This window comes from Leucoraja erinacea, chromosome 31 (genome assembly GCF_028641065.1).
Source record: "Leucoraja erinacea ecotype New England chromosome 31, Leri_hhj_1, whole genome shotgun sequence".
Classification (NCBI taxonomy): Eukaryota; Metazoa; Chordata; class Chondrichthyes; order Rajiformes; family Rajidae; genus Leucoraja; species Leucoraja erinaceus.
The window spans coordinates 11,992,458-12,011,502 of NC_073407.1; the positions used below are offsets into that span (position 1 = coordinate 11,992,458).

The window sequence follows — 19,045 nt, forward strand, 5'->3', positions numbered from 1 at the left end:
AAGATTCAGTGCTCTCAAATCTGCATTTTGGGGATTCTGGATTGTATCCATTAATTGTGAGCATAGAATCGTGGAATTAGATATATTATCAAATAACAATGGTCCACTTGTACAGACCGGTGGGCTGATGGCCATGGTTCCCCGCTGTATAGTTCTGATTTGTACATCACTTGTACAGACTTCCAGTCGATATATTTTCATCCACCTTTACCCTTTGCTCTCTATGACCAAGCCAATTTTGGATCCCATTCTTGCCTTGGATTATTTGTGGCTGAACCCTCTAGACAATCCCACCATTCTGAACCTTAGTCAAAGACTTACTAAAGTCCATGTAATCCAGACAACATCTACTGCTCTGCCTTCATTAATTTCCTAGTTACCACTTCAAAAATAAAACTCCATCAGATGTGTTGTTTTCAAGGGCAGGATAGATGACAATTAAAAAAATATATTATTATCGTTGAAAAGATTAGCGACGCAGTGGTGCTGGTTTCCGACTGGCACGGTGACAGACGCACCACACATCTCTGTCCTCCATGCAGCTGGCAAGCTCCTCTTTTGTCTCCACACGCGCGTCTTCCATCAACGTCTTCCGCATCGTCTCTTCCGCCATCCTGGGTCACGTCTTCCATGGGTGGGTTCCCACAGCACAACCTTGTTTGCCCGCATTTCTGGGTGGTGGTGGCGGTGACCAGCCATCCTTCTCGACCTCATCTTCTCGGTCAGAGGCGGATTCTCCCCATACAGCTGGGCTTTGTTGATGTGGTCCCCCCCCAAACTGACAGTTTGAACTTTTCTGAGCATTCAGGTGTAAGTACCATCAAGAGACTTGGACAGTGCTCGAGTGAGAGTCCATGCCTCACACCTGTACAATAATATGGTCTCGACTGTTGCGTGGAAGAATCTCAGCTTCAGACCCTTAGACATCCAAGACATCCACAAGTCAAACACAGATTGAAAGAACGCTATTATAGAATAGGGTTAAGTATAGGGAACCCTATTATAGAATAACCATATTAAAGAATGAACCTCATTAAGCCAGTCTGAACCAGGAAGCATAAATGAGTTAAATTGGAAAGAAGGATTGAGAGAGAGCGAGTGAAAGAAGAAATATCGTCTTTACTAAACATCCATGGAAGATTTGTAAAATTAAACTCTGTTAAGAATTCCCAAATTCCTTAGTGCACCTGGTCTAGCTTTTGGGAAAGTATTGTAGAGCACACCTTTACACAGCTTATGATGCTGAGACTCAGGATACAACGGTGTCACAGTGCACTAGGAGGGGTAGGAGGTAGCATCCTGCCTGTGGAAATTGCTGCCAGTTTGGTGTCAACTGTCAGCAATGCCAAACAGCTTCATTGTTGGTATCGGCCCAGATTCTGGGCCCTTATTCTGATCTTAGTTGAAATACTTGAGAGGTCTAAAGACCCATCAAATGTTGATGTGATGATCCATTTTAACACCTGGCCCTGATTATTTTAGTTGAGCGGAAGAGAAAAGTGTTTGGCAGGAGCTATGGTTTGTCACATCATCTAAAAAACACAGTCAACTCATTCCATGCAGTGTGACCTTCCCAGGATCTATTTGCAGTCAGAGTAACTCATAAATATTTGAATTTCTCTTTTGTCCATTGCATTGGAGAAGGCTGTAGCAGTTTGGGACATAGCACATGGCACATGGAACATAGCACAGAGTATCTTGCCCAGAGTAGGGGGATCAAGGAGCAGAGGACATGGGTTCAAGATGAAGGGGAAAAGATTTAATAGGAATCTGAGGGGTAACGTTTTCACACAAAGGGTGGTGGGTGTATGGAACAAGTTGCCAGAGGAGGTAGTTGATGCTGGGACTATCCCAGCATTTAAGAAACAGTTAGACAGGTACGTGGATAAGACAGGTTTGGAGGGATATGGACCAAACACAAGCAGGTGGGAGCAAGTGTTGGGACCTGTTGGCCTGGGACCTGTTGGCCGGTGTGGGCATGTTGGGCCAAAGGGCCTGTTTCCACGCTGTATCATTCTGTGACTCTTTGACATGACACACAGTATATAGCACATAGGTCAGAACACACTACAGCACAGGAAAAGGCCATTCAGCCCACAATGCCCATACTGAGCATGATGCCAAGTTAAACCAATCTCCTTTGCCTGCACATAATCAATATACATCCATCCCTGCATATCCATGGGCATATCTAAAGTCTCTTAAATGGTATTATTAGAATCTGCCTCCACTATCGCCCCCAGCAGCATGTTCCAGGCGCCCACCACTCTCTGTGTAAAAATAAAGCTTACCTTGCATATCTCCTTGCTCCTCTCACCTTAAAGCTATGCTCGCTAGTTCTTGACAATTCCTCTGTTTACCTTGCATACCATTGACTGCATGAGAACATGAGAGTAGGAGTAGGCCATTCGATCCCTCTAGTCTGTGCTACCATTCAATATGATCATGACTGACCTGCCCCAGTCTTCACTTTCTCTCTCTGTGCCAGTTCCATATCACCCCGTCTTGTAAAACATATCCACCTCTCCTTTACACACCTGCAGTCATTTAGCCCCCACAATCCTTTCACCAAACACTTGCACGCTGTCTGCCAAGGCCTGCTGGATCTCCTGGTTGCGAACCATTTTAACTCCCCTTCAATCGACTGTGGGGGAAAGGAGCAGGCGGTAATGGGGAATACTGCAAATCTCAGTGAACGAGATAAGTTTGGATTAGTCAGGAAGAAGAACAATGGTAGGTACACAAACTTGCTGGAGAAACTCAGCGGGTGCAGCAGCATCTATGGAGCGAAGGAAATAGGCGACGTTTCGGCCCGAAACGTCGCCTATTTCCTTCGCTCCATAGATGCTGCTGCACCCGCTGAGTTTCTCCAGCAATTTTGTGTACCTTCGATTTTCCAGCATCTGCAGCTCCTTCTTGAACACAGCAGAACAATGGTGCTGGATATGAGACAGGAATTCCTTCTCATAACTGATATGTTTAGTGAAACCCTCCAATTAACGATAATCACCCTTCCTGCTACTCAGAACTGAGAGCTTGCAGATATTCTGTGCTGAAATGATTGGATTCCTGGTCTATAGCAGAATTGCACGAGTTTTGAAAAATATTCTCTGGATATGGATGTTTTTAACAATGCTCATTGTGTACATTCCACAGAAGTATGATTATGGAATGAATATATTTATTTTTAGAATTAATCAGTTTCCCTTATAATAATAATAATGAAGAAAGGCCTCGACCCGAAACATCATCTATTCATTCCCTCCACAGATGCTGCCTGACCTGCTGACATCCTCCAGCACTTTGTATTTTGCTCAAAATTTCAGCATCTGCAGTTTCTTGTGGCTTCATTGTAACTATAACCTGATACCATAGTTATATCTGCAAATGTTACCATTATGTGAACTCAATCTTTTCTCTTAGACAGCAGGGCAGTTATATTTTAGGGTTTGATTTGGGGTTAAAAATACTAGGTTTGTTTATCTTACATTTTTTCACAAGGCTCCTTTATTCAAGACAATGTAATAATGATAGATGGATGGTGGGTATACGGAACAAGCTGCCAGAGGCGGAAGTTGAGGAAGGTACTATAACAACACTTAAAATACATTTAGAAAGGTACATGGATGGGAAAGGCTTAGAGGGATATGAGCCAAACATGGGTAGGTGAGACTAGTGCAGATGGGGCATCTTGGTCAGCATGGGCAAGATGGGCTGAAGGGCCTGTTTCTGTGCTATATGAATCAATGATAGGTATCAAAATTAAATACCATCTGTGATGAAGAAGGGACTTTGGAGAAGGCATTTAATTTTTACTAAGAAGGTGATATCTGACACGGATGCTGCTGATGTTTGCTTTAACTTGCTGAGAGGCAGAGGAAAGATAAATCTGAGCTGGTTACTCATATTGGACTGTGCGCAGAAGTTGAACATGTTTATGCAAAATCAACAAGCCTCAGGCAAGATGGGAGATGAGAATTTTTTTTCACATCGCAGTGGCTCCATTTCAGAAGCTTCTGAAATTTGGAAGCGTAGTACGGAGAGTTGCATCCATGGCACAGCTGAGTCACTGTCGTACAGAGAACAAACTGCATTGTCCCCTTCGATCTGTGTTTGTCACACCTTGCCCTTCCCAAATCCCTGTCTTCCCCCTCCCCAGACTCTCAGGCTGACCCGAAACTTCATCTGTTCCTTCTATCCAGAGATGCTGCCTATCCTGCTGAGTTACTCCAGCATTTTGTGATTATCTTTGGTGTTAACCGGCATCTGCAGTTCCTTCCTACACATGAATATTCACCTCCTGGTTTTGCTCTCTGGCTTCCACAGCGTCTGCAAATGACACATCTTTGCTTGATGTCCTACAGATGGCACCAGACTTCAACTGACTTTAACACACGGAAAATCCATGCCAGCATCACATCTTTGTGGACAGATTTCTGCAATGAAAGGGCAGTTCCTTGCACCAATCTAAATTGCAATGATGTGCCCACCTCATCTTGACCAGGGGGTGGGAGATTGCAACCTTCACGTGGTTTCGACGAATGCAATCATCAAATAAGATCAAATAGAACAAGTTTTCCTACAACTTTAGGCTGTGCACGCCATACACAAGAAGAAGATCTTGACCATTCCTGAGCTGAGAGAGGTTTTATAACACAAAGTAGTCCTTGACCTGGATGAACAAATACTAACTTAGAAGAATACAATAAAGAAACAACTTTGTAAATCCAAATTATGATATTTAACTAATGAATATCAAATTAGAGAACTCAGAATTAAAATGCCATCATGTTTGATGACCTGAATGGAGCATTTCCATGACGTTTTGATGCTTTTAAGTTCCAGTATTTACACTGTTTTATGTGACAAAGCGATTTCAGTTGCTATTTACTCCCTGACTGAAGGGTCAATTAAGAGAAAATTAGATGCATCATAAAATTTCTGAAAAAAGATTTTGATTTAGAAATCTGATATCTTGGATTTAATTCAAACTGGTAATCTTGCGCGTAAATATATATTTAATAGCCTTTACAGAAGTGATAATTCAACTATATTAGTGCACTGCTATATTGTTCCAAAGATGCTAATGTGATCTCCTGAAAATTATTCAAGAAATCCAGACACCAATTCTAAAGCAGCAAAACACAAACAAACAATTGCTGCTGAAGGTTCTGCATAAAAGAACGATAACTCAACATATAGACCGGCTTCATATTTCATTAATTCTAGCACTTTCATTGAGTCATACAGGGTGGAAACAGACCCTTCGGCCCAACTTGCCCACAGCGACCAACATGTCCCATCTACAGCAGTCCCACCTGCCTGCATTTGGCCCATATCTCTCTAAACCTATCCTATCCTATTCCATTTTGGTGGCAAAAACAGGAAAGCAGACTGTTATCTAAATGGTGGCCGATTAGGAAAAGGGGAGATGCAGCGAGACCTGGGTGTCATGGTACACCAGTCATTGAAAGTAGGCATGCAGGTGCAGCAGGCAGTGAAGAAAGCAAATGGTATGTTAGCTTTGATAGCAAAAGGATTTGAGTATAGGAGCAGGGAGGTTCTACTGCAGTTGTACAGGGTCTTGGTGAGACCACACCTGCAGTATTGCGTACAGTTTTGGTCTCCAAATCTGAGGAAGGACATTATTGCCATAGAGGGAGTGCAGATAAGGTTCACCAGACTGATTCCTGGAATGTCAGGACTGGCTTATGAAGAAAGACTGGATAGATTTGGTTTATACTCTCTAGAATTTAGGAGATTGAGAGGGGATCTTATAGAAACTTACAAAATTCTTAAGGGGTTGGACAGGCGAGATGCAGGAAGATTGTTCCTGATGTTGGGGAAGTCCAGGACAAGGGGTCACAGCTTAAGGATAAGGGGGAAATCCTTTAAAACCGAGATGAGAAAAACTTTTTTCACACAGAGAGTGGTGAATCTCTGGAACTCTCTGCCACAGAAGGGTAGTTGAGGCCAGTTCATTGGCTATATTTAAGAGGGAGTTAGATGTGGCCCTTGTGGCTAAGGGGATCAGAGGGTATGGAGAGAAGGCAGGTACGGGATACTGAGTTGGATGATCAGCCATGATCATATTGAATGGCGGTGCAGGCTCGAAGGGCCGAATGGCCTACTCCTGCACCTAATTTCTATGTTTCTATCCCATGTACTTGTCTAGATGTTTCTTAAACGTTGGATTTGTACCTGCATCAACTACCAACTCCGGCAGCTCGTTCCATACACCCACCACCCTTTATTTGAAATCATTGCCCTTCAGGTTCCTATTAAACCCTTTTGCCCTCAACCTTAAAACTATGTCGTTCAAGAAGAAACTGCAGATGCTGGAAAATCGAAGGTACACAAAAATGCTGGAGAAGCTGCAGCATCTATGGAGCGAAGGAAATAGGTAACGTTTCGGGCCGAAACCCTTCTTCAGACTATTTCCTTCGCTCCATAGATGCTGCTGCACCTGCTGAGTTTGTCTAGCATTTTTGTGTACCTTAAAACTATGTCCTCTGGTTCTCATTATTTCATGGTTTCCCTTTCATTCGAAGCATCTTGATGAGGGGGCAAAGTGCTGCATGACCCCAAAATGTCTACAAAAATCAATGATGTGAACAGTGTGAGCGTCACATTCACGTAGACATGTGTCATTTGGAAGTGATTTCCAGCAACTAGACCACCATTTGGATCATTTAGGAGTTTTTGTTTCTTTCTGTTCAAACATTATAATGTTGCAGGATTGAACACCACATGTTTTCCTGCCTGATCATTTACACTTTTGTGTGTTTTCCATGCCGACTACCACACGATATTATTTAGTATTGATTCTGTTGTCACATGTTCCCAGAGTTACCATGGCCACCAATAATCATCCATTAGGCTTTTCCAATCTTCTCAAAGCATGTTTTCAGCCTGTTATATCTTTTCTGCAGGACATAACGTTTGTTGTGGGTGAAGATCACCTTTCCATGAGGATATGTTTTGTGATCAACAGCAAATACCATATAAACATAAAAAAAAAAATCATTTTCAGCTTGGGGCCCCTATTACAAATGTCCCCTTCCTCTAAATCAGAAGGTTTTGGTAACAAGCCTCACTCCTCAGACAAACACCTCAACTTAGGCTGGTGACACAGAAGACTTCAGATGCTGGAACCTAGAGCATCAATACAAAATGCTGGAATAGCTCAGCAGGTCAGGCAGCATCTACGGAGGGAATGGACAGATGATGTATTGAGTTGGGGCCCTTCTTCCAACTGACGGAGCAGAGGTGAAACCTGTTTGAGAGAGGTGGGGGGGAAGGGGTCGGGTATCATATGCCAACCACCTCTTCTTGAATCTACCTCTCACTTGGCAGTTCCTGCCCTACCCCTTTCCCTTGCCTCTTTCCGTCAGCTTTCTCCTCTCTACTGCATCAGCATAAAGAAGAGTCCTGACCCAAAACATCTATTTGCCTCCATAGATACTGCCTGACCCACTGAGTTCCCCCAGTACTTTGTTGTTGTGAATTTAGACTGGCAGCTCTGTACCGTCAGGGACAGTATTCTGGGGGTGAAGGATTGAGTCAAGTCCCTGTCTGCTCTCTCAAACAGGCATAATGATCTCAAGGCTACAAATAGGTGGCTGGTGCTAAAGTGTAGCAGAAAGGAACACAGGAAACTGTTCATAATAATTTTGTATAAATGGGACTCATTTTATTGATTGAAATAATGAGGAACATCATAACTGTCAGTTTTACTTCCTGCTACTTATTTTTAAAAAATGTAATCACTTTCAGCTGTTACAAGAGCTCCTTTCTCTAAATCAGAAGGTTATGACTGTCTATGACTCTCTCCTCACGTCCACGTCTTCGAAGAGCAAAGTGTATCTTCACCAGGTTCACCAACAACCTCCAGCTCTTCTGCATCCTTCAGACATCCCCTTCAGTTTTAGAACACAAAGTGTTGGAGTAACTCAGCTGATCAGGTGGCATCTCTGGAGGTCATGGATAGATAATGTTTGGGTCGGGTCCCTCCTTTGACCCGAAACACTGCCAATCCAAGTCCCTCATAGATGCTGCCTAAACTGCTGAGTTTTATGCAAAATTCCAGTGACTGCAGTTCCTTGTGTCTCCACACCCCCAGTTCAGTCCCCTAGACCTATTCTTGCCAGGATCTCCTATTCTCTATCTAATTCATTACTGGGAAACACTGGTTTTTCAAACTCGATTGGATTTATCACAAACAACTTGCTCATCGAACTTATCTGCTCCATTTTTCCCTGCATGAGTGGATGTTCACATAATGGATTTGGGGGACTTTGCTCAAATTCCTCAGTTCCCTCCCTCTTTTCCTCTGCCTTTGAATTGCCAAAATGTTTAAGAAGGAACTGCAGATGCTGGAAAATTGAAGGTAGACAAAAGTGCTGGAGAGACCCAGCGGGTGCGGAAGCATCTATGGAGCGAAGGAAATAGGGCAACGTTTCCGGCCAAAACCTTTCTTCAGAATTGTCAAAATGCTTGTCTTCTTGACACCCTGTGATGGGATGGACAGAAATGTCCTGCACCTAAATATTGGGAAAACCATCAAGGGTATTCCTGGTGTCCACCTCAAACTCCCTGATTGCCGAACCTTTGACTCCATCCATTTCCCAGGCCACCATCTGTGAGACTGAAACCAAACCAAGTGCCACTTTGGTGACCCCGCTCCCCCGGAATGAGCCGGTAAATGTCACTGACTGATTACGGTCCCTCCAATAGCAGCGATCATCTCAGCCCTGCATTAACACTCCCACTGCTGAAACCGTCATCCAAGCCCATGATATCCCCTCATTGCTCCTGGTAGACTGATGCTTTCCACCCTCCATAAACCTAAGGCGATCTGACACCCTGCCGCACCAGCCCTCGCTCTCAACATTAGGTCACCCATCACCATGATCACAGAGACCAACATTGGCCGCTGTTTACGCTACACCTCAGTGTTAAAACTCTTATGATTTTTTTTTTTTCAAATCTCTCCATAATCTTCCTCATCTCTAAATCTGTGGTGCCCTGTAGCCTTGAAACCAAGATTGCACTCCTCCAATTCTGAACTCGTAGTGTAATGGGAGAGTCTAGGAGCAGAAGGCATAGCCTCAGAATAATAGGATGTACCTTTTGAATGGAGGTGAGGAGGAATTTATTAGGTGCACCTGTGGAATTTATTGCCACAGACGGCAGTGGGGGTGAAGTCATTGGGGATTTTTAAAGCGGAGATTTATAGGTGCTTGATTAGTAAGGGTGTCAAAGGTTGCACGGAGATGACAGGATAATGGGGTTGAGAGGGAAAAAGGGGTCAGCTATAATTGAATGGTGCAGTAGACTTGATGTGCTGAATGCCCTTATTTTGCTCCTGTATCTTTATGGTCTTGTAAGACTCTCAGCTAGCATGCCTTCAGCTGCTGAGGATCTATCATCTTAAATTCACTGTCTAAAATGTTCTCCGCCTCTCCACCGCTCTGCCTTCCCTTAGGATCTGTACCATTTCCCTCTTTGACCAAGACATTTCTCATTTACTTTCTCAAATGTTGATTGAAAACTTTCATAGTGAGAGGATTTGAGTACAGGAGCAAGGAGGTCCTATTGCAGTTGTACAGGGGCCTGGTGAGACCGCACCTGGAGTATTGTGTGCAGTTTTGGTCCCATAATTTGAGGAAGGACAATCTTGCTATTGAGGGAGTGCAGCGTAGTTTCACCAGGTTAATTCCCGGAATGGCGGGACTGACATATGATGAAAGAATGGGTCGACTGGGCTTGTATTCACTGGAATTTAGAAGGATGAGAGGGGATCTTATAGAAACATATTAAATTCTTAAGGTATTGGACAGGCTAAATGCAGGAAAAATGTTCCTGATGTTGGGGGAGTCCAGAACCAGGGGTCACAGTTTAAGAATAGGCGTAGGCCATTTAGGACTGAGATGAGGAAAAAACGTTTTCACCCAGAGAGTTGTGAATCTGTGGAATTCTCTGCCACAGAAGGCAGTGGAGGCCAATTCGCTGGATGTTTTGAAGAGAGAGTTAGATTTAGCTCTTAGGGCTAATGGAATCAAGGGGTATGGGGGAAAAAGCAGGAACGGGGTACTTATTTTGGATGATCAGCCAATTTACTTATTTTGAATGGTGGTGCTGGTTCGAAGGGCTGAATGGCCTACCCCTGCATCTATTTTCTATGTTTCTAACTCTCGCCTAGTATTTCACCCTATCTAATACACAACATAAATCCAAGTTGTTGTTGCTGAGGGAGAGTTAAGCCGAGGATCACATTACTGTTGGGTAACAGGTTCTACCATTATGTGGAGTGTACCACAGGTGGTTCGTCTCTTGTTCCATGTTCATCAACTACCCACCATCTGTTTTGATCATAATAACAAGTTTACATTTGTGTGTGTTTTCAAATAATGTTTTTAACAACCTTTTCCCACGTGTTCCCAGCCTACGGATTTTGGCTGCGGTCCAAATATTGCACATTGTTCTTTTGCTGAGTTGCGGAGTTGACATCTTAGTTGCATTTTGGTGTCGTGTCTTGAGTTGTATGTGCTGTGGATATCATTCACCAGTGTTAGCACAGAATTCTTCAGTTTTATATAATTATCCTAATCCTCCAAACACTCATTACTGAGAGTAACGACTCTTAAAGCGGGTAATATTAACTATTTACATATACAATGTGTGTCTGTAGATGGAAAGTGCACAGAGATTTACAAGGATGTTGCCAGAACATGAGGGCCTGAGTTATAGGGAGAGGTTGGGCAGGCTCAGACTCTATTCCTTTGAGTGCAGGAGGATGAGCGGTGATCTTATGGAGTTGCATAAGATCATGAGGGGAATAGTTGGGGTAGTCTTTTGCCCAGAGTTGGGGAATCATGAACCAGACGATGTAGGTTTAAGGTGAGAGGGGAAAGATTTTATAGGAACCTGAAGGGCAACTTTTCCACACAGAGAGTGGTGGGTATATGGAACGATCTGCCAGAGGCTGTGGTTGTGTCACGTACTATAACAACAATTAAAAGACATTTGGACAGGTGCATGGATAAGAAAGGTTTAGAGCGATATGGACCAAACACGGGCAGGTGGAGTTAGTGTAAAGGGGAATCTTGGTCGGCATGTGTAAGTTGGGCCGAAGGGCCTGTTTCCACGCTATATGACTCTATGACTCAATATTACTTTTTGAACTTCATTTCCAAGAATGTATGGACAGAAAATCATAGAGCTCAACAGGTCCGACTGCATTTCTGGAGAACATGGATCGGGTCAGGACTCCAAAGATACTGCCTGACTTGTTGAGTTCCTCCAGTACTTTGTATCTTTTTTTTTAGTAAACCAGCATCTGCAGTTTCTTGTGCCTCCATCTACTCTGTAAGGTCGGCTGAGGGAGAGACCTGCCCCTGCTGCGTGAGGCTGATCTTCCACTGCAGTGTGGGTGATCAATGGTGATTGATCTATGTTGTAGCACCAAGGATAATCCAACAGGTGCTTGTATTTCAGAGTGGGTGACGGATGATCAGGGAACAGAAATCCTGCTCTGCTCCTTTCATTAATAACCTCCGGAGACATCGGAGACTGTAGATGCTGGAATCTTGAGCAAAAACAAACTGCTGGAGGAACATGGAGCACCAGTCAGCAATAACCTCTGCTGGGAAAAGGTTGCCAGAGACACATCAAGCCCTGGACCAGAACTGATCATCTGTGCTTCATTGATCAAGGCACCACCTCTTAATTCAAGCATCGCATTCAAAGTTGAACCCAGCAAAATCATAGCTCGCTCTGTAGTTTCCGCTTCTGCCCCTTCCCATTCCCTCCCACCTCTATTTTACCCCCTGGCTTTACATTTTACTCTTCCTCTACTTATCTGACACCCTTTTGTCCCCTTTTCATCTCTAGCATTTGTCCACCCATCTGCCAAACAAATCCCCTCTCACCTGTATCCCATCTCTCACTTCCCAGGCTTTGTCTTCCTTCCCCCTCCCCCCATTTTTTCCAACCTACCCCTCCCCACCCCCCATACAAGTAGTCTGAAAGGTCCCGACGCAAAACGTGTCCATGTTCTCCACAGGTGCTTACTTGCACGCTGAGTTACTCCAGCGCTTTTAAAAAAAACTCAGGATTCAAGCATCTGCCGTCCCTTGTGTCTCCATCATGAGAAATTGGTCATTTTCAGTTTGGCACAACTCAAGAAAAGCAAGCAAGAATAGAATTTTAAATCTTGGTTATTTTCTCTTGAAAAATAATAATTACAATGAATCAGCTGCATTTCAAATTTAAGCTACATCTGTATAATTCAGATAAGTTTGCATTTCAATAAATAAATAAATAATAACATTACCACTATTCATCTCCGATCTTACTATTGTATTTGAGATCCATTACACATTGTATCACAACCATTATTAATATTATCTTGCAGAATATTTAATGAAAGTACCGAGTTATGGAAACATTATTTCAAGGTAACATGTTTTAATATTGTGCACAAGATCCTCCACATTTGATTGTTTGAAGTAAATTGTCTTGATTGGGCATGCAACTCATTCAATCAACTTCAAATGAATCCAGTTGATCAGCACAATAGAGTTTGGGAGAATGTCAGGAGAACTCTTTTTGTAGAACGTCTACAAAGAGAAGTACCATGACCCGAAACGTCATCTGTCCATTTCTCTCCACAGGTGCTGCCTGACCCGTTGAGTTCTTCCAGCACTTTGGTTTTTGTTAGGCCGTATTTTCAGAAATTTAGGTGATGCCAAACCCGTGCAGCTGTATATTTAATGTGTCTTGGCTTTGTCATAAATGCCGTGTGAAATTTTATTATTTTATAAATTCCAGATTCAAATGTGTTGAAGGTTGACTGTAGGATTTATTAAGGATTTATTAAAGCCAGTGAGGAAGATCAAATCTGTTATCTAGACCATTTAATATATTTCTCAGCAGAAGTCAAGGAGTTCTAAACCTAGGAACTGCTTCATATTTTAATCATTGTAGTCACAATGTCGTATATCTGAGCGAGACACAGTGTTCCCCACAACCAATAAACTGAGTTTAAATTAGGCTGTGGGATATCTCTGAGTTTAGTGTTTTCTTGGATAAATTGTTCTGACAAGCAGTAACCTAGACTCGGTGTTTTATTATTAGAACAAATTTATAAGGCAGGTGGAGGAAACTGGAATGGAAACTGTAGTTGGAGAGAGGAGGAGATCATTACCATGATAGCTGAACCACTCTGCAGGGATTGAGGAAGTACTTTCTTCACACGAAGGAAGGCATAAAACAGAGGTACACCCTCCCATTCTGACCCGCCACCTAATGTCTGAGACAACGGTGGATGTTAGGACAGTGGGAGGGCCTTTTTGAGTTTTTTTGGCATGGCGCTAATATGCAACAAGGGTATTGAATATCCCAATTCCCTTTCTAGCCTTTAGCTCTGCGATGCAGGGCACTACCACTACTCACTCCACAGTTATTTCATTGGATCTTGCATTGAAAACCCTCAATCCAATCCTGATCCCTCGCTCCCAACAGACATGGCAGGGACAACTTTGCAATTTAAACCAAATGGCACAGTGGCGCAGCTGGTAGAGCTACTGCCTCTCCGCGCCAGGGACATGGGTTCAATCCCGACCTCGGGTGCTGTCTGTGTGGAATTTGTAGACTGTCCCTGTGACTAGGTGGGCTTGCTCAGGGTGCTCTGGTTTCCTCACACAGAGGGTGTAGGTAAAGCTGCCCCTCCTGTGTAGCGAGTAGATGAGAAAGCGGGCTAACATGGAGGCAGTGTGAATGGGTGATCAATGGTCGGCATGGACTCGGGGCTGAAGGGCCTGTTTCCGTGCTGTATCTCGAAACTAAACTAAGCAAAAATGATGGAGGAAATCAGCAGGCCAGACAGCACCTGTGTAGAGAAAAGGACAGTCGATATTTTGGGTTGGGACCCTTGTCTAGCATACAGCACAAAGTGCTGGAGTAACTCAAATGTTTAGGCAGCATCTCTGGAAGACATGGATAGGTGATGTTTCATGTTGGAATCCTTTGGGGCATGTCTTTGCATGCACATGATTCCAAATTATTTTTGTATTGGTACTAATGTGTGATGAGCATTGACATATGATCCATATGCTGCTGTATGTTGGCACTGGGCCTGTACTCACTGAAGTTTAGAAGGATAAGTGGGAACCTCAGTGAAACTTACTGAATAGTAGGGAAAGGTCTGGGTAGAGTGGATGTAGAGAGGATGTTTCCAATAGTGGGAGAGTCTAGGACCAGTGGCCATAGCCTCAGAATTAAAGGACGTATCTTTGAAAGGAGATGAGGAGGAATGTATTTTGTCAGATTGTGGTGAATCTGTGGAATTCACTGCCATAAACAGCTCTGGAGGCTGTCATTGGGTATTTTTAAATCGACAGATTGACAGATTAGTAAGGATGTTATAGGTTATGGGGAGAGGGCAGGTGAAAGGGGTTGAGAGGGAAAGATGGATCAGCTATGATTGAATGGCAGAGTAGACTTCTTGGCCAAATGGTCCAATTCTGCTCCTATGACTTTTAACTAGGTCTATTTTCAGGATGTTGTTTTGAGTGACTCAGAATTGAGTTTTCATTGGGAATTGTAGCATGTCATTGTGGTTATGTCAGTTACCTTTGGAATGACCAACCTGCATTTGGCCCATATCCTTCTAATTCATTCTTATCCATGAACTTGGTCAACTGTATTTTAAATGGGTTTTTTTTTTATTGTACCTGTCTCAACTATATCTCTGGCAGCTGTTTCCATATATCCACCACTCTCAGTGTGAAGAGCTTATTCGATGTGTTTTGAAAAAAAAAATTCAAATGTCTTCATGGAATCTAGTCAGCGGCACGGAGTGTTCCCGCTACCTGGCTCCGTTTCGTTGACTCGGGTGGAAATGTGTTGCTGTTGTTTTGACATATTGGTGCAACGCCCAACCTGTTCAAACAACGCGCGGAATAAAGTCGTTTCACTGGCCACCCTTGGATATAATCTGGACCCATCCTGTGAGAATACGGAGCATCTGCGCTCCTGGAGCGGGAGGTGTGGAGGGAAGGGAAGGGAAGGGCAGGCGAGCAAGTTGGGAGTTGCGGATCGTGCGAAAGTTTCATGTGACCACGTTGGTGCGCGTTCACGGCGAGGTGCGCCTCCTCTTCTCTGTCCGTGCACGGCGCGCGTTCACGCCGGACACGCCTGCCTTTGTTGGGAGCTCAATGTGTGTGTGTGTTTTCTGTTCCTCTTGTAAGTGGGAGCGGGGCTGCCGCGCCGGGGACGCGGCTCCATGGAGGAGATGTGCAAGCAACAGTGCACGATGCTTTGATTTCATCTTTCAGGAAGAGAGAGAGAAGGCACCCTCCTCCCAATCTAAACGATTTGGAGATAAAAAAGGTGGAGTGTTCTTGCGATTGGTTTCCAGGAATCACATGGGTAGGTTTCTATAAGGAGCTGAGATTGGCAAATTGATCACTTTCAGCATTGGGAAAGTGGCAAGTGCCCGTGTGGGTGGCGGGCGGCTACTGCTGAGAGCCCAGGGCCAGGCAAAAGAAGGAAGCGGGCGTATGTACATATACAACTGCTCTGATCCCCCCAGCTGTGTTCCTCTGGATGTGTGCAGAGCCTGTCGGAAGTTATGGGAATAGGACGGAATATTTGCGTTGGCGCTGCTTAGGTTGCAAGAAGACATCGCCGCACGGCAGCCAGACAGCCAGACTGAGAGAGAGCAAGCCCGATCATCCCTTCCTCTCCTCTCCTCTCCCCCCCCCCCCTCTCTCCAGATGTCAACCCGCAACTGCAACAGAAGCTGCGTTTGTAATGCGTCTTCCACCCGTGTCTTCTGTCAGGTGGGATTTTAACGTGTGCGGTTTACTTTTGCAGAATGGCTCGCTTCGGCAGCGATGTGTCGGCGCGGTACGGAGGGAGTCCGGCGGGCGGGGGCAGAGGTGGTGCAAACCGCCAGGGTGGTGGTCCCCAAGCCGGGCAGCGAGGCATGTACGGCTCCAAGTCAATGGCTCAAAGAGCCCGGACCATGGCTCTTTACAACCCCATCCCCGTCCGTCAGAACTGCTGCACAGTCAACAGATCACTTTTTATATTCAGCGAAGACAATATCATCCGCAAATATGCCAAACGGATAACCGAGTGGCCATATCCTTTTCTATTGCACATTGTAAATGGGCTTTGCTCCTGACATTGGGCAGGGGTTCAGCCAGCTGTTGCCTGGGCGTGTGTGTGTGTGTGTGTGTGGAAGGCGTGGACCGCTGAGAGAGCAGTGTGCGTCGTATCTCAAGGGAGACTCGTGTTTTTTTTAAACATGTTCGATCACAGCCCCGATTGATTTTTAAAGCAGAGATAAATTATTGATTAGTATGGGTGTCAGGGGTTGGATGGAGAAGGCAGGAGAATGGGGTTAGGAGGGAGAGATAGATCAGCCATGATTGAATGGCGGAATAGACTTGATGGGCCAAATGGCCTCATTCTGCTCCTATCACGTATGACCTTATGATTATCTGTAAATGCAGTGGATGTCATTTACATACACACGCCGTCTGATGAGCAACCGGCGGTGTGATAGACCTTTTCCTCCGTGTACTTTGTGGACTAAAAACTATTGCAGGGCCGATCAGAACCTTTCCAGTATTTCATTATCAATAGACTGAGTATTGCAGTCGATATTCCCCTCTCTGCCTTGGATTTTAAGGAAGACACAACTGCGACCCTTACGGATCCCTGAGGGTTAGTGGCGCTGACATGTCCAAAAATATTTGCATTTCACTATCCTCCTTATGTCTAGTTTGTTGATTGAGGGAAAAACACATGTTTTTAAAGTACCTCCTGGGAAGGTCACTGTCCCCGAATACTTCCATTTATTATTCCCCCAGATCGGCAAGACGTCGGATCCTCACTTGCACTGCAGATGAGCACCGGCAGTGCGAGTAATGGTTCTCTGTGGAGGGCGAGGCGCTGTCCAAGGTGCTGAAACCAGCACACGCCTTCAACGCGTCTGGAGCCCAGCGAAAGCTGGCAAAGTCCATGCCGTTGGCGGAGAAGTCTGGAGGGGGAAGCAAGTCAGACACTCTGCGAATGTGTAGGCCGGAGAGGCAGACTTAAAAAATAAAATTATGATTACATTATTATGGGCGGGTTTTGTCCCATCTAATGTTTGCCCGTACTTAAACTAAAAGTTAAACATAACGTCAAGTAACACGAGATAGCGGTGTAGCACATTCACCCCTCAAAACGCGGTTAGAAATAGTGCGCCTTGCCAAAAGAACATTCATCTCCTTGACCTCCAAAGTTCCCCTCGACCACTTGTACCGGTGAAAAGGCAAAGGCCCAGACAAACCTCGGGTTGCCACTTAGTACAATTCACACGACAACCGGCCATCTCCCTCAGGCACGAGTACACTTCAAGCGCTGACTGCCCCATGGTTATTGCCGAGTTAAAGATACCGATTTTAAAGCTACCACCCTAGGTTTAGAAATTACTAGGAGGTATCGGGTAAAAGTTTGGATCAAAATCTCTTTCATTTTTAATGCTAATTTAAAGCATAAAAGAAGTAAATGTATGGCTGTTGATTTACCTTAACCTTGTTCACTCCATTTGAATACATGATATTAGCGACTATTATTGCAAACTGCATCGTGTTGGCCTTGGAGCAACATCTTCCAGATGGAGATAAGACACCCATGTCAGAGAGACTGGTAAGATTTTAATTACTTGGGATTGCTCGCATGGTTAACACATTGCTAAGCACATTTCCATTTCTTTGAAAGCTGTTCTCTGGTATAAACTTTGTACTCTTTTAAAAATACAAACATCCCTGTGGAACTTCAGACAAAATTTACAACATGGATATGGATCATTGGAGGGAAGTGTTGGTGATGATGCTTCACTGGGTGTGCCCTCCATCCCTGTTCACCTGCCATCCTGGGGAACACTTCTGATTTATTTTTTTTTTTCATTATTTTCTACACCTTCTAGTAAGACTATATCCATTTGTATTTTTTAAAAAGTACCTTTCTACAGTCATCCATCTACCCGTTTAAACAACATCAAGATTTTTGTCATGTTAAATTCATTCAGATTAGAATTGAACGTCACATACTTTTTGAACAAGATGACAGTATATAAACATCACTCAAAACACATCTTGAATAAGCATTCAAAAGTGGAGTCATAATTCAACCAAAGTACAAAGATGGAGGGATGGGTCTCTGATGTATTGTCAGTAACAAGGGAATGGGGCACTGACTAAAGTTCACCTTGTTAGAGAATAATATTAAATGGATCCATTATAAATCAAAGCCAAACGATGGAGAACTACAAAATAGTTTTCTTTAAAAGAAAAAATAAAGATTGGGTCTATGTGGAGAAAATCCAAAGGTTGTTTGAGGATAAATCACCAGAATGCAAAATACAGATGTTATGTTAGTATAAGCCCCGTGTTGTTTTACTGCTTGATCGCCAGCAATGTACTAAAAAAATAAATCCCACACAATCATACAGCTTAAACCATTCACTATCCACTCTGGTTACATTGTCTAGATAAACAATTGGGTGTTGGAGAATAAAAATAAGTGGACTTGTTTTTTGTGCTAGTGTTCAGTGCAAAACTGATTGTAAAGGCAGGTGATGTTCAACTCAGTACATCATTATATAAATGATGGATCATGTAATTATTGCTGATATTTAACCTACATTGACAGAAGCTGGAGGCCTGTATGTTGGAACCATTTTTCCAAAGGTGTTGACTTTGTTGAGTCTATCTACATATTCTCATGCCCACTAAAAAATGTTCATTGGTTCAATAAAACTCACGAGCATTTAAACTATTTTTCCGCCTCCTTAATCAGTTCACAAATCAGCTGTTGGTACTTGTGATACAAGAAGGACTAATCGTCCCAAAAGCTCAAATTCAGAAAGTCTCTGTTTAATTCCCAATCTCTTCGACGTTAACTGAACTCATTAGTGCTGGTGGCACCACAATTAACTTTGCTGCTCTTAGATGTGGAATAGGGTTGGTGGTGAAAATCATCT

The 19,045-nt window shown here is 43.8% G+C and overlaps 1 protein-coding gene across 1 annotated transcript in view; it reads left to right on the plus strand.

The window, feature by feature from the left end:
- The window catches only part of cacna1ba (calcium channel, voltage-dependent, N type, alpha 1B subunit, a), a 494,356-nt gene that overhangs the window by 7,471 nt on the left and 467,840 nt on the right, over window positions 1-19,045 (plus strand). Inside the window, exons 3-4 of the mRNA XM_055659954.1 lie at window positions 15,883-16,152; window positions 17,604-17,709. Of these exons, the coding sequence (XP_055515929.1) occupies window positions 15,883-16,152; window positions 17,604-17,709 (376 nt within the window). The remainder of the gene's footprint in view (window positions 1-15,882; window positions 16,153-17,603; window positions 17,710-19,045) is intronic.